The following is a 15433-nucleotide window of genomic DNA, read 5'->3' on the forward strand; positions in this document are numbered from 1 at the left end:
GTCCTAGTATGATGTCATTTTCTTATTTTTAGTAAAAGTAGTCTGTTTGACTAAATTAGTAAACATTTCTCAATTACGCCACAAATAAAAATTTCAGATTTTATGCCAAATGTTTGTAATATATCAGCTTTATTGAGATATAATGCACATGCCATACAGTTCACCTATTTAAAGTGTATCATTCAGTGGTTTTGAGTAGTCAGAGTTGTGCAGCCATCACCACGATCAATTTTAGAATGTTTTCCTCACCCTGCAAAAGCACTCATATCCATTAGTAGTCAATCCCACTTTCCCTCACACCCCCTAGCAGCCTGAGGCAACCACCAATCTACCTTCTGTCTTTAGATTTGCCTGTTCTAGATCTCTCTCTCTCTCTCTATATATATATATACTAGAGGCCCAGTGCACAAAAATTTGTGCACTTGGGTGGGGGGTCCCTCAGCCCGGCCTGTGCCCTTTTGCAGTCTGGGACCCCTTGGGAGATAACGACCTGCTGGCTTAGGCCTGCTCCCGGGTGGCAGAGGGCAGACCCAATCCCTAGGTGCAGCCCCTGGTTGGGCTCAGAGCAGGGCCAATTGGGGAGTTGGGGCGCCGCCCCCTGTCATGCACAGAGCTGGGCGGATTGGGAGGTTGCAGTGCCACCCTCAGTCACGCTCAGGGTAGGGCCGATTGGGGGGTTGGGGCACCGCCCCCTGTCACACTCAAGGCAGAGTCGATGGGGAGGTTGTGATGCCACCCCCTGTCACGCACAGAGCAGGGCCCATCAGGGGGTTGGGGAGCTCCCCCCTGTCACGCACAGAGCAGAGCCCATCAGGGGGTTGGGGAGCTCCCCCCTGTCACGCACAGAGCAGGGCCCATCAGGGGGTTGAGGAGCTCCCCCCTGTCACTCACAGAGTAGGGCCGATTGGGGAGTTGGCACACCGCCCCCTGTCACACACAGAGCAGGGCGGATCAGGGGGTTGGGGCACCGCCCTCTATCACCCACAGAGCAGGGCCGATCAGGGGGTTGGGGCGCCGCCACTGTCACACTCAGGGCAGGGCCGATGGGGAGGTTATGGCTCTACCCCATCACACACAGAGCAGGGCCCGTGGGGTGGGGGTTGGGGTGCCGCCCTCTATCACCCATAGAGCAGGGCCGATCAGGGGGTTGGGGCGCCTTCCCCTTTCACGAACAGAGCAGGGCGGATAGGGAGGTTGTGGCCCCACCCCCTGTCACACACAGAGCCGCAGGGCAATCGGGGGGTTTGGGCGCTGCCCCCTGTCACACTGATCCCGGTGCCGGGAGGCATGTTACCCTTTTACTATATAGAATAGAGGCCTGGTGCACGGGTGGGGGCCGGCTGGTTTGCCCTGAAGGGTGTCCTGGATCAGCGTGGGGGTCCCCACTGGGGTGCCTGGCCAGTCTTGGTGAGGGGATGATGGCTCTTTGCAGCTGGTCACATACCCTTCAGGGTGGGGGTCCCCACTGGGGTGCCTGGCCAGTCTGGGTGAGGGGCTGAGGGCTGTTTTCAGGCTGGGACTGAAGCTCCCAACCGCTTCTTTTTTTCTTTTTTTCTTTTTTATTCTGGGCCAGCTTTAGCTCTGAGGCTCCAGCTCTTAGGCCTCTGCTCCTGAAAGCAGGTATCTGGTTTGTTTTGGTTCTCGAAACTCTGTATCAACTCCAGCTCTGAGATCCCAGCCAGCTGAAAGCTGGTTTCTGGAGTTTTGTTTAACGTCTGTATTTGTTACAATGTTTGAAACTGCAGGCTCAGAGGCCAGCAAGGCAGGCGGGGAACGTTGGAGTCCTCTGTCACTGAAGCAAGCAAGCCTCATGTTAGTTTCAAGCTGCCTGGCTGCCGGCCGCCATTTGGCTGGCAGTTAATTTGTATATTGCCCTGATTAGCCAATAGGAAGGGTAGTGGTCGTACGCCAATTACCATGTTTCTCTTTTATTAGTGTAGATAAATAATATGCAAATTGACCGGATGGCTGAACAACCAGTTGTTAATGACGTGCACTGACCACCAGGGGGTCTTCCCCCAGCCTGGAACCGGGGGTGGGTGGCGGCGGATGTGGCAGGCAGCAGGGAAGATTGGCCCTGATCGCGTGCTGGGCCTCTAGTCTCATTTAAAGAGAATCATCCAATATGGCTTCTTCCACTTAGCATAATGTTTTCAAAGTTTATTGCTGAAGAATATTCCATTGTTATGGGTATATTACATTTTATTTATTCATTGGTCAACACTGGGATTGTTTACCTTTTTTGGCTATTAAGAGTAATGCTGTTATGAGCATTCACATACAAGTTCTTATGCGGCCCTGTGTTTTCCTGACTCTTGGATATAGACCGAGGAATGGAATTGTTGGGTTTTGTGCTAACTCTATTTTTTACCTTTTGAGAATTGCCAGACTATTTTCCAAAGTGCCTGCCCATTTTACATTCCCACCAGCATTGCTACTGTCTTTCTTTTTTGACTCAGATTTTTTTAAATATGTTTTTATTGATTTCAGAGAGAGGAAGGGAGAAGAGAGACAGATAGAAACATCAATGATGAGAGAGAATCATTGATTGGCTGCCTCCTGCTACTGGCATCGAGCCTTCAACCTGGTGTGTGCCCTGACCAGGAATCGAACCAACGACCTCTTGGTTCCTGGGTTGACACTCAACCACTGAGCCATACTGACCAGGCATTTTTCTTAATGCATGAAACATTGTTCTAATATTAAAGTGTGGTGTAAAACGTAGGAAAAGGCAATGAGGCCATTATTTTTTATTAAAATGCTAGAGGCCTGGTGCACAAAAATTTGTGCACTGGCAGGGGAGGGGAGGTGTGGGGGGGTGTCCCTCACCCCCACTTGTGCCCTCTCACAGCCTGGGACCCCTCAGGAGATAACCACCTGCTGGCTAAGGCCCGCTCCCCGGGTGGCAGATGGCAGGCCCAATCCCTCGGTGCCTGCCTCTCCTCCCCGGGTCGCACACACGGCAGGGCCAATCCAGGGATTGGGGTGCCGCCCCGGGTTGCACACACGGCAGGGCCGATCCGGGGGTTGGGGTGCCACCCCGGTTGGGTTGCACACAGGATGCCCAGGCGGGCCAGCGGATCGCTGCTGCCCCGTCCGGCCACCCCGGGACGGGTCACACACGGACGCCTGCCGCCCTGGGTCGCAGGTAGCAGGCCCGGATGGCGGCAGGGCAGACTGGATGGCGCTGTCCCGCCCTGCCTGCAGTTTGCAAATTTGCCGCCATCTTTGTTAGTTGATTTGCATATCACGCTGATTAGCCAGTGGGAGGTGTGGTGAAGGTATGGTCAATTACCATGTTTGTCTATTATTAGATGGGATGTTTTTATTGATTTAGAGAGAGAAAGGAAGAGAGAGCGGGGAGAGAAACATTGATGAAAGAGGTACATTGATTGGCTGCCTACACAACCCCCACTGGGGATTGAGCCAGCAACCTGGCATGTGCCCTGACCGGGAATCAAACCAGTGACCTCCTGGTGCATGGGATGACACTCAAACCACTAAGCCATACTGGCCAGGCCTGAGCAATTTTTTTTAATGCCAGAATTTATCAGGACTGCAGTTCCTTTTGCTGTGGCAGTGACTGTAAGTAATGAACTGAGAACAATCAAATTAGTCCTTGAATATATCAGACTTTTATCTGCCCCCTTCTTCGCCACAATCTGCTTGCTACAGATGCTTCTGCCATTTCAAGCACTAAAAGAAAGCTCTGAGTGTCTTGTACAAGTGATATAAGAGGGCTGGTTTTGACTCAGAGTAATGCATTCTCTGACAGTTTTCAGGGATGAAGGAAGAAGCACGGTCATAAAGTAAAAATCATCTTCACTCCCACCACCTTCCTCTGTATCTGAAACCAGAACATTCCAATAGAGGCTGAAATGCTTCATTCCTGATGTCATACCCTGCCCTTAACAGAAATACGTAAAACACTTAGCAAACGCGAAGCTTCACCAGTGGTGTCAGTTTCTTTGACTAAAGAAAGTGTTACCTATACCCATGCTAGACTCTTTTTTTTTTTTTTTTTTTAATGTCCTGGAGGTTTTTGCATCTGGAGGAGTGCAGGGTAGTAAAGTTCAGAATGAGTCAAGGTAGTAAAGTTCAGAATGAGTCAAAAGTAGGGTTCGTTTGTTTGTTTTTAGAAAGTGGGAGGACAATTGTGAAAGGAAGAAAACGGGGCAGGAGAAACCAGCAGGATGCCGCGACTGCAGGTGCATTCTCAGATCAGTCTTTTAGCAAAAGTTACATGTGAAAATGGAGAATGGAGGACCTGGGAATCGATTTCTTTAAAATTGTCTTTGCTCTTGTGCTTTGAGAAAGTCTTTGTGACCCCTGGGAGGCACGCATGCACAGTTTTAGACCACCTATGTGAAAAGAAGTTGGATTGTGAGTTGAAAATCTGAAAAGAGGTCTAAGCTGGAGGCAAAAGTTGGGACTCGTGGGAATGGTAAAGGGTGTCCCAAAATTCACGCAAGATTTGAATTTTGCGTGAGCATTAACAACAACAACAACAACAAAAAATAAAAGCCTAATTTTACTTGGTTTATTGAATCAGATTCTAATATCTGTTGCCCTTTGGTTACAATCCCTTCAATTTGATAAGCATCACCAAGTACCAACTATGGCCCAGGAGCAGGGACAGTGAAGACCAGTGAAGACCACGGCTTTGTGTATGTGCCAGCAAAGCCATGGAGGCCATTTACCCGATGTGCTATTCCATACATAACCCTAGACTGTATACTTTATGAATCAATAAAAAATTTACAATTTTTAATTATAAACCTGTGTTTTCTATCAAAATTACTTCTTGCGTGAATTTTGGGACACCCTTTATTTGGATGCAGTTTAAAGAAAGTGTGTTCCCTGAAGAAGATGATGTAGAGGAAGAAGAGAAGAGCCTAGCATTGCGGGGGTGATTGTCACTTAGGGAGTGAGCAAAGGAAGAAAGATGGAGATGGGGAGATCAGAGAGGTGAAGGGAATGTAAAACTGTGAGAGCTAATGGGTTTTCAGCAAGGATAGCCAGTGTGGCGTGACTGGGAGGTCAGAGAGGATTCGGTCTGAGAAACCAATGCAAAAACAAATGTAGGTGAAGGTTACTACTGCCTCCTGCATGGCCTTCTTACCTGTACAGCAGTCCCTTCAGGAGCGTGGCTGCCCTCCACAGCGAGGCATTCTTTGGTCCTAAAACTAAACACATTTCTCCTACCAATGGCAACAAAACCTGGACCCAGCTAGCTTGGATTTAGATACAAAAACAGAGCCAGTGGTTGCCTCCCTCTGATCTCCACACCCTTCTAATAGCAGCCTGCTCACCATCAGCCCAGGCACGGGGAGGTCTTTGTGCTCTAAATTTAACGTGTTCTTCCTGCAGAGATGTTGGACCCTGGGGCAGTGGAGGGTCCCTGCAGGCCAAGGATCCTGTAACAGTTCTTTAGCTGTAAAAGCTTTGATAAGACAGTTTCCGTAGAATGGTAACGGGAAAGCCAGAATGGAAGTGATGAGGAGAAACGGAGTGTGTGGTTAGTCGGTTGGGAGCGTGTCTTCCCAGAAACTTGCCACTGGAGGGAAAGAAAGGTGGGATGCCAGCAGCAGTACAGTATTGGGTCAAGGGAAGCTTTTGTTGTTTTTAGGATTGGTGATCTTAGAACATATTCAGCGACAAAAGGGAAGAATTCACAGAAGAAACTGAAGTTCAAGAGAGGGGATAGTGGAGAGGAAGTGCGAAAGAGGAAGTGGGATACCAAGGGCAAAAGACCAGAGAGAGAGAAGAGCACATCTCTCAGCGTCACCCACATTCTCTCCGGGACGCAGAGCCAAAGTACAACGGCTCACGCACCTTTTGTTGCCCGGCAATTAGCCCCTCATGTACACAGTCAAAATTTGGGAAAACATATATGTTTTCTCTTATGGTTTTATATATATATATTAATTGATTTCCAAGAGGAAGGGAGGGAGAGAGAGAGGTAGAAACATCAATGATGAGAGAATCATCATGGATTGGCTGCCTCCTGCACACCCCCCACTGGGGATCAAGCCCGCAACCCAGGCATGTGCTGTGACCAGGAATCGAACTGCGACCTCCTGGTTTATAGGTCGATGCTCAACCACTGAGCCACACTGGCTGGGCTGATTTTCTTAGTCTTTTAAATAATGTTTTAGTCATCTCTGCTCTTCGTCATCTTCATCTTCGAGGCTGGGCTCTCGGCTTATCTGCATGTGTTCTCTTCTACAGTCCTTCTAGCTCCTTGTCAGCTAGTCCCATAGACACTCCCTCCTTGTCACCATTCATTTTGTTAGCCCCTTAACCCAACTTCCATTTCTCTGTTCTATTATGTAAGCTGCCAGGGCAATATTCAATTTAACACAACTTGATAATTAGGTTTGCTTTGTGGGATATCAGCATTTAATTTTTGAAGGTGGCTGAAACTGTATTTTCTCATAGTAACAAAATTTTATGTTTGGGACTTCTTTTAGATTTACCATGAGCTTTAACAGACATAATCTGAAATACTATGTGCTACCAAAGAAGCCTAAAAAGGTAGCATTTGATTGCTTAGAATGGATCAGGAAGCATCACCCACGTGAGTACAGCCATGTGATGAATTATGTCTAGAAGTAATAAATACATGTCTTCTTAGTACCGCAATCTTATATAATAAAAGGCTAATATGCAAATCAACCAAAACGGCAGGACGACCGGTCGCTATGATGTGCACTGACCACCAGGGGCAGACGCTCAACGCAGGAGCTGGGCTCACGGCTGGCGAGCGCAGTGGTGGTGGCGGCGGCAGCGCTAAAGATGTCTGACTGCCAGCTTAGGCCCGTTCCCCCTGGGGAGCGGGCCTAAGCCATCAGTTGGACATCTTCCGAGGACTTCATGGACTACAAGAGGGCGCAGGCCGGGCCGAGGAACCACCACCCCTGTGTGCATGAATTTCATGCACCAGGCCTCTAGTAGAATATATAAAATTGCATAAGAAACATTCCTCATGATAGCACTGATTTGCTATTTATAGAGCAGAATATCTCAACTCCCTCAGTTCTGAATATTGTGAAATCTCATTCGGTTTGATAACAATAAACCCTAACAATAAAAAATATGTTTTAAAATAAACCCTAACCAAAAAAAAATATTAAATATTTCCTCCTACATCTCTATTTTATAATGGATGGTTTCAGTGTCTTAACTCTGGCTTCTATCTGTGTGAATTATACAGGTCTTTGTTTCATTGTGTTCTCCCAAGTGTGTCTGCCTTTAAACTATAATAATTAAAATGAGATTCTGAGATTAATGGTAGTTTCCCATGTAACCCACTTTCCATGGAGAAGTTAAACATCTTTATTTCATTTTTTAAAACTTAATATACATATTGGTTTGAAGAAATCAAACAGCGCAGTGATGGACCATGAAAAAGTTAGTAATTTCCCTCTCCCTGGCAGCTAATATAAATAGCATAATAGAGTGTAAATCTATACCTTTGGCTCTGACACAGAGAAATGACTTTTTCTTGATACCTTTATTTTCTGATTTAAAAAATAAATACATAAAAACAACAATAAATATAATACATGCTCATTGAAGAACATTTAGAAAGCAGCAGAAAGAAGAAGGAAGCAAAAGACAAACCTCACCTCAAGACAAGTCACTGTTATCTTTTTGGTTTGTTTCCTTACATTAATTTTTGAATGCATTTTTCTGTCCATTAGCATACTATATACTAGGTGTACCGGTTAATAATGGCGGATTTTGTAATCAAAGAAAACAAGATAATTTCAAGAGAAACACCAAAAGTGCTTTATTCAAAGTAATGTCCATCGCTAGCTACACATTTCCCCCATCTTTCAGGTATTTTGTGGATACTGTCCCAATAGAACTTTTCTTGGTTTGAGGCAAACCATTCAGAGACCCAATTTCCCAGTTTTGAAGTGCTGCTCAGATCGGAACAAGTGGTTCATCTGAAGGTGCAAGATCTGATGAATACAGCGGGTGGGTTAATACTTCCCAGGCAAGATCTTTTAACGTGTCTTTAACTGGTTTTGAATTGTGTGATGGTGCGTCATCATGAAGCAAAATTACTTTGCCGTGTCTTCTGGCACATTCTGGTCGTTTCATGATCAAAGTGTGGTTCAAATTGATTATTTGTTGTCGGTAGCGATCAGTATTAACGGTTTCACCTGGTTTTAGAAGCTCATACTACACCACACCTTCCTGATCCCACCAAACGGAGAGCATTGTCTTCTTTCTGAAGCGATTTGGCCTTGCAGTTGATGTTGATGGTTGACCTGGATCAACCCATGATTTTGTGCGTTTGGGATTCTCAAAATGAATCCACTTTTCATCGCCAGTCACAATCCAATGCAAAAAAAGACTCTCTTTCATGCCATTGAAGCAACATTTTACTGATGACTTTTCGGTTTTCCATTTGTCTGTCATTCAGTTGATGTGGCACCCATTTTCCTTCCTTTAGAATATTTCCCATTGCTTGTAAACTATCGGAAATTGTTTGCTGAGCATTTTGACATGCATCTTCATCCAATAATGCTTATAATTGTTGGTTTTCAAACTTTTTCGGTTGACCTGGACATTTGTCTTTCACATCGAAATCATCACTTTTAAAGCGTTTAACCAGCATTCACAAGTATCTTGAGATGGAGCATGTTCACCATAATCTTCCTGAAGTATATGATAACTTTTTCTTCAAAATAAAGTAATGAATTAAAACTTCCCACAATTGCTCTTTTTTTGGCACGAAATTCAACATTTTTAAGCATAAAAATATCTATGATGTTAACACCTTCAGCAAATTTGACAAGAAATTTTGAAGCTTGCTGTCAGTGGACTGAAGGGTTAACAAAATAACATACATATCAAATCGCATATATATCAACATATGTGTAACTCCATCTATTGAAAAAAATCCACATTATTAACTGGTACACGTAGTATATATACTAGAGGCCCGATGCACGAAATTCATGCAGTGAGCTCTGAGGGCCAAGGCAGCAGCCCCGGAAGGATGTCCGGTCTAATTAGCATATTACACTTTTATTATAGATTGTGGTTCTACCCTTAACCTGTTTTATATCTTGAGCATTTTCTCATGTCTTTTTAAAAACATAGAAAATACTTGACAATTATACCGTATATTATTTTATAATGTCCTGTCTTAGCCTCCTAATTTTGGCCATTAAAATTATTCTAATTTTCAAAATTCAAGTAAAACTTTTTGTGTAAGTCCTTGTACCGCTTTATTTTCTATATTAGTTTTCTAAAAGGGAACTTGAGTCCAAAGATAGAAGCATTTCTGGGGCTCTTTGATACATATTGCCATTTGTTTTCAACAAAGCTTGTGTAAGGTTGCCTTCCCATTTTCTAGCCAGTGTGGAATAGAGCCCGGGGTTTGTCCAGGTCCACCTCAGGAGTCATATGCAGGGATAGGATTAAAGGTCAAACCCTGACATTTTCAGTGCACGTGAGTTCTTGCTTGAATTCTTTTATCTACTATAAGAAAACTGTGGAGGTCTATTTACGTTTCATATGTTTTAAAGAACATAATATAGATTGTGCTGTTATTTATGTTACAAATCCTCATTTCTTGGCAGATGATTCAGGGATAATTTACTGCCTCTCCAGGCGAGAATGTGACACGATGGCTGACACCTTACAGAAGAATGGTCTCCCTGCTCTTGCTTATCATGCTGGCCTCAGTGATTCTGCCAGAGACGAAGTACAGCACAAGTGGATCAACCAGGATGGCTGTCAGGTAACATTTTTAAAGATAAACATGCCGAAACCGGTTTGGCTCAGTGGATAGAGCGTCGGCCTGCAGACTGAAAGGTCCCAGGTTCAATTCCGGTCAAGGGCATGTACCTGGGTTGCGGGCATATCCCCAGTAGGAGATATGCAGGAGGCAGCTGATCGATGTTTCTCTCTCATCGATGTTTCTAACTCTCTATCTCTCCCTTCCTCTCTGTAAAAAATCAAAAAAAAATAAATAAATAAAGATAAATATGTAATTTTTTTATAGTATATAAGCAAACTTGCTCATGTAGAATGAAAATTGTTTTTATCATAAGTAGTAAACATCAAAATAAGACTGAAATTAAAAAAATGTTTTTGAAGACTTCTAAAGTTGCTCTTTCTTAAATAAAAAAAAACCCAACAATTTTTATTGAGATTAATTCAAGACCATAAAATTCACCCTTTTAAAAAAGTTTACAAGTCAGTAATTTTAGTATAGTCACAAGGTTATGCAGCCGTCACCACTAATTCTAGAACACTTCATCATTTTAAAAAGAAGTTCCATACCCATTAGCAGCTACCCCTTACTCCCCCAACCCTCCATTCCCTGGTAACCATTAATCTACTAGCTACTACTAATCTGTCTCTATAGGTTTTCCTATTCTGGACATCCTATATAATAAAAGCCTAATATGCTATGTGTCTGGTCGTCCGTTCAACCAATCAAAGCATAATATGCTAATGATATGTTAAGGCCGCTCAACCACTTACTATGACGTGCATTGACCACCAGAGGGCAGATGCTCCAGCCGATAGCTTAGCTTACTGCTGGGGTCCAGCCAATTGGGACTCAGCGAGATGGGCCAGACACACCCTGGAGCCCTCCCACAGTCTCTCTCCGGCCCCTCTTGCAATCTGGGACCCCTCGGGAGATGTTGGAGAGCCGGTTTCAGCCCGATCCCACAGACCAGGCCAAGGAACCCCACTGGAGCACAAATTCATGCACCAGGCCTCTAGTTTCATATAAATGGAATCATATTGAATGTGTTCTTTTTTAAATATATTTTTATTGATTTCAGAGAGGAAGGGAGAGGGAGAGCGAGAGAAACATCAATGATGAGAGAGAATCATTGATTGGCTGCCTCCTGCATGCCCCCTACTGGGGACCAAGCCTGCAACCCAGGCATGTGATCAGAATCGAACCCAGAACCCATCCACTGAGCCAAACCGGCCAGGGCCAGAATGTGTTCTTTTTTGACTCGTTTCTTTTACTTAATCATAATGTGTTTTTTTATTGTTGACACTATTACTGATGTCCCTCGTTCTCCCCTTTCCTGCCTCCACCCACTTATATGTTCTCAAGGTTTCATCGACATTGTAGCATGTATCAGTACTTCATTCATGTTTGTGGCCAGGTAATATTCCATTGTATGAATTTACCAGTTTGCTAGGCATTCGTCAGTTGGTAGACTATTGTGAATAAATGTGTGTATAAGACTTTGTTTGAATTGATGGGAATGTAAACTATAGAATTTTACATTCCCATCAGAAATATATGAGGTTCCAATGTCTGTGCTTCCTCATCAACACTTAGTATTGTCTGTCCTTTTACTGTATCCATGCAAGAGTGAATCTCAGGAAAAGGACTAATGCTTTTTTTGTAGTCTATGAATTTTTCAGCTCTCAGAAAAAGAAGCCATTACCCTCCAGATATGGAGGAGAAATATCTCTCAAAATTATTTCCTAAGGGGGAACAGAAAAGATATCTTAGAGGATATTAGCCTGGTATCCTCAGAAAGAAGTGGTCTAAGATGCAAATCTGACTCGGTGCAGACATTTGAATCAATGATGTAGTAAATAACTTGAGAATGTGAAAGAAAAAGAAAACAGATGGAAATTGAAAAGAAAAAATATGATACTTGTTGGTGACAGGGGATAGGGGTTTAGCTTACAAATAATAAGTGTACCCAAGGAAGAAATCAGGATAGTTAAAATGTGCTATAAGTAAATATATAACAAATTTAAAAGACAAAAGTCACTGGGGGGAAACTTACATGTAGATATAGTTCACCACTCTGATTTACAAACCTAAAAAATTATATTCATCAAGATTTACTCTACAAAGAACAGAAAACAGACATGCCTAAGGATGTTTCACTAAATACATATTTAAAAAAACAGGAATAGACTGTTTTTAGAATTAGAAATGGGAAGACTGGAACTAGAGAATTTCATACCCAGCTCAGCATCATTTATGTTGAAAACAATCAGGAAGGCATTTTCACATATGTAAACGTTCAGAAAATAGATCATTGATTTATCTTCACTGAAATACAGATGTCAATCTTCTCATCAATTTATATATTTAGCTAATCAAATTTCTAGTATTTTTTTCCTTTGATAAACTTTTTTCTAAAGTTTGCCTGGAAGAATATTCAAGTGAAGATAACTAAAAGAATTTGGCAAGAAAATAATAACACGTCAACACTGGCTATATTATAACATAGACAGATCAATGAAACAAATCCAGAAACAGACTGGGAAACATGTAAAACCAGTATATAATAAAGAATGTATTAAAAATTAATGAGGAAGGGAAGATTATTCTACTGGTATCATTTTGGATCCTTGTATCAAAATTAATTACAGGTAAATAAAAATACTGCTATTTTTAAATGAATGAATTCTGAGTAGAAGAGAACCCAAACTTAGAAATAGCCCAAAACTAAGTAATCACAGAAATGATACCTAAAAAGCTCAATGCTTCTGTATTAATAAAATTATAAGCAGCAACAAACTAGGAATTATATTTTCAGCAAATAAAACATAATGAAGAGCTTGTAAATTCGATAAGAAAAACATGCGTCGTAATAAATTACCCTATAGGCCATCAAGAGACTATTGGAATCCTAGCCGGTTTGGTTCACTTTGATAAAAATATGGTTTTTAAAAAATGGTTAAAAATATTTTTAAAATCTAATTGTTTTCTACTCTCAGACAAGCTAATCCTTATAGTCAGGGTGTAGCCTACTGGACAGCCTTGGTCTTGTTAGATTTGTGAATTAGAATAAAACTTGGTTGTTTTTCTTCACCAAGAAATGATGATAGCCTGAAGTTTTAAAAGCAATACAGAAATAAAGAAGGAAGTAACCACTAAACAAAGCCAGTTTTCCAGGTAAAGGCTTTCGGAAGGAGTTGGCTGTCATCTGCGGCCTTGAGTCATGTATCTGCCCCACGTCGGGTTCTTGGAACCTTGTGGACCACACCCTGTGGGCTTGTGGGCTGGGACATCTTTCTCCGAAGTCTATCTGCTCTCCACCACTACACTTCCTCTTTCCAAGGAGCTTTGCCTTTGATCAAAGTGCCATCAATTTAGATGGACCGCGAACCTAGACTGCAGGCTGCTGCCATTCCCAACATTGGCGAATGTCCCCATTTGCCATGCACGTGCTCCATAGGTTTCAGTTCCCTTCTCTGGGATTCGGTCACTGAGATCGTGGCATTAGCCTCAGTCTGGCTGCCAGATAGTTCATTTGCTTTTGAAATACCGTTTTAGCTGTAGCAATTAATCTTTTAAAAATAGCTTTATTTATATAATGCAATTTTGCCTGGAGATACAATGTTTTTGTCTGGGTTAAATAGGCCCTACATTTGCAAAGGAAATGGATATTCTTGAAGGTGATTTTTTGCTACACTGATTTATCAAGCTCCCGAAATTTAACTGTCACCTTGCTTCTACTAAGTAATTTGCATAGGCCAAGATCTAGGGTGTCCAGTCTTTTCCTGGTATAAACAACTCAGACTTTTATTCACATGAGTTTTGATAAAATCTTCACATTTTGACTGCAATTCACTGATGAATAAAAGAAGCTGCTGTATGATCAGCTGCTGTCACTGGGAGAAGAGATGGCACACACGAACCGGTGAGTCATCAGAGAAGCTGGCAGCAGTGACCTTGGACGCTCGAGCCCTGGGAACACCTGAGCTCCTGAGCAGCACGGTCTGATCACTGGCCTGGATACCCCGGCCGTGTGCGCAGCACTCACACCACCTCGTCAGAAACGTAAGAGAACAAACAGCGACAGCACATTGAGAGGTGGCTGCTATCGATTCTGGCTCCCTCAGGTGACGGTGCCAGGTCACACAAGAAGATGTCTGCCCCACCGAGCGTCTCTTTACCTTCTTGGGTCTCAATAAAACTGCAAATTGCCAATCTGGAATCTCCTATTAGTTGTGCTAAATAATGGGACCAAGTTAAGGTACTAGATTGTTGTATAGAGTGCATCTTAGAATAGAAGAGAAAGCTTTGAGGAGCATCTGTTATTAAAATGACTGTTTTAAGTAATAGATACAGAGGCAGAGCTGCCTCAAACAGATTGTCAAACTGCAGCGGGAAGGCCGGGGAAAGTTGGGGGGCAGGAGGGAGGGGTATAAGGGATCAACCGAAGGACTTGTATGCATGCATATATGCATAACCAATGGACATGGGACGCTGGGGGGTGGGGGAGGCCAGGGGATAGTCAAGGGCGGGGGGGAAAAGAGACACATATGTAATACCCTTTGTAATACTTTAAGCAATTAAAAAAAAATAATAAAATAAAATGGCTGTTTTAATGCATTATGGGGCTAATAGGCTTTTGCTCTTATATCAGGTTATCTGTGCGACAATTGCATTTGGAATGGGGATTGACAAACCCGACGTGCGATTTGTGATCCACGCGTCTCTCCCTAAATCCGTGGAGGGTTACTACCAAGAATCTGGCCGAGCTGGAAGAGACGGGGAGATATCTCACTGCCTGCTTTTCTATACCTATTATGATGTGACCAGACTGAAGAGACTTATACTGAGTAAGTCCCCCTTCAGCCTCGTGATAGTGGTACCCTACTTCTGCTGTTGTGGTACTTTTGGTCTAGTTACAGAAAAACAGAAATGCTTATATAAATATGGGAGTTTTAGTATCATGCGCAAATCATGCAAATCTTCATCGAGAATAATGAAGATTTGCAAAATATTTTCAGATACTCCTGACTATCTACATTTATTCCTATAAAACTAATATCTTAAGGGATGGCCATGAATATTTCATTAATTATAATATAGAATGTCATGTTGGTATATAATGCTATTAATAATTATTTCATTTAATATTTAAAGTAACATGAATGTATTATAAATATTTCTGTGATATTCTCTTTGGTTTTTTTTACTCTAATAAGTCTTTTTGGCTATGTTCTTCATTTCTTTTAGTGGAAAAAGATGGAAACCATCATACAAGAGAGACTCACTTTAATAATTTGTATAGTATGGTACATTACTGTGAAAATATAACAGAATGCAGGCGAATACAGCTTTTGGCTTACTTTGGCGAAATTGGATTTAATCCTGATTTTTGTAAGAAACACCCAGAAGTTTCTTGTGATAATTGCTGTCAGTCAAAGGTAAAATGGAAAAAAATTTTCTCCTCTTGATATAGAAAAGTGAGATGAAAGATGGATTTAATAATTAGTTTTCCCATCTTCTTGAGATAAGCCTTCTCAATCAATAAAACTGTCTTTGCTACCAAAAAAAAAGTTAGATGAAAATAGTGGCCCCTAAGGAATTAAACAAGGGAAAGATTGCTTCCTTCCCATAGTAATTTGGAATGGAAACATTTTAATATTCTATGGAATATCTTTAGAATTAGAAGCCCTT

General features: G+C 42.5%; 1 protein-coding gene across 3 annotated transcripts in view; it reads left to right on the plus strand.

Moving 5' to 3' along the window:
- BLM (BLM RecQ like helicase) overlaps positions 1-15433 on the plus strand; it is a 75125-nt gene that overhangs the window by 39825 nt on the left and 19867 nt on the right. For all 3 annotated transcript variants that reach the window (XM_059678387.1, XM_059678388.1, XM_059678389.1), the window contains 4 exons: positions 6474-6580; positions 9603-9763; positions 14394-14589; positions 14990-15180. In XM_059678387.1, the coding sequence (XP_059534370.1) occupies positions 6474-6580; positions 9603-9763; positions 14394-14589; positions 14990-15180 (655 nt within the window). The remainder of the gene's footprint in view (positions 1-6473; positions 6581-9602; positions 9764-14393; positions 14590-14989; positions 15181-15433) is intronic.

The sequence above is a fragment of the Myotis daubentonii genome, chromosome 21, assembly GCF_963259705.1.
Source record: "Myotis daubentonii chromosome 21, mMyoDau2.1, whole genome shotgun sequence".
NCBI lineage: Eukaryota > Metazoa > Chordata > Mammalia > Chiroptera > Vespertilionidae > Myotis > Myotis daubentonii.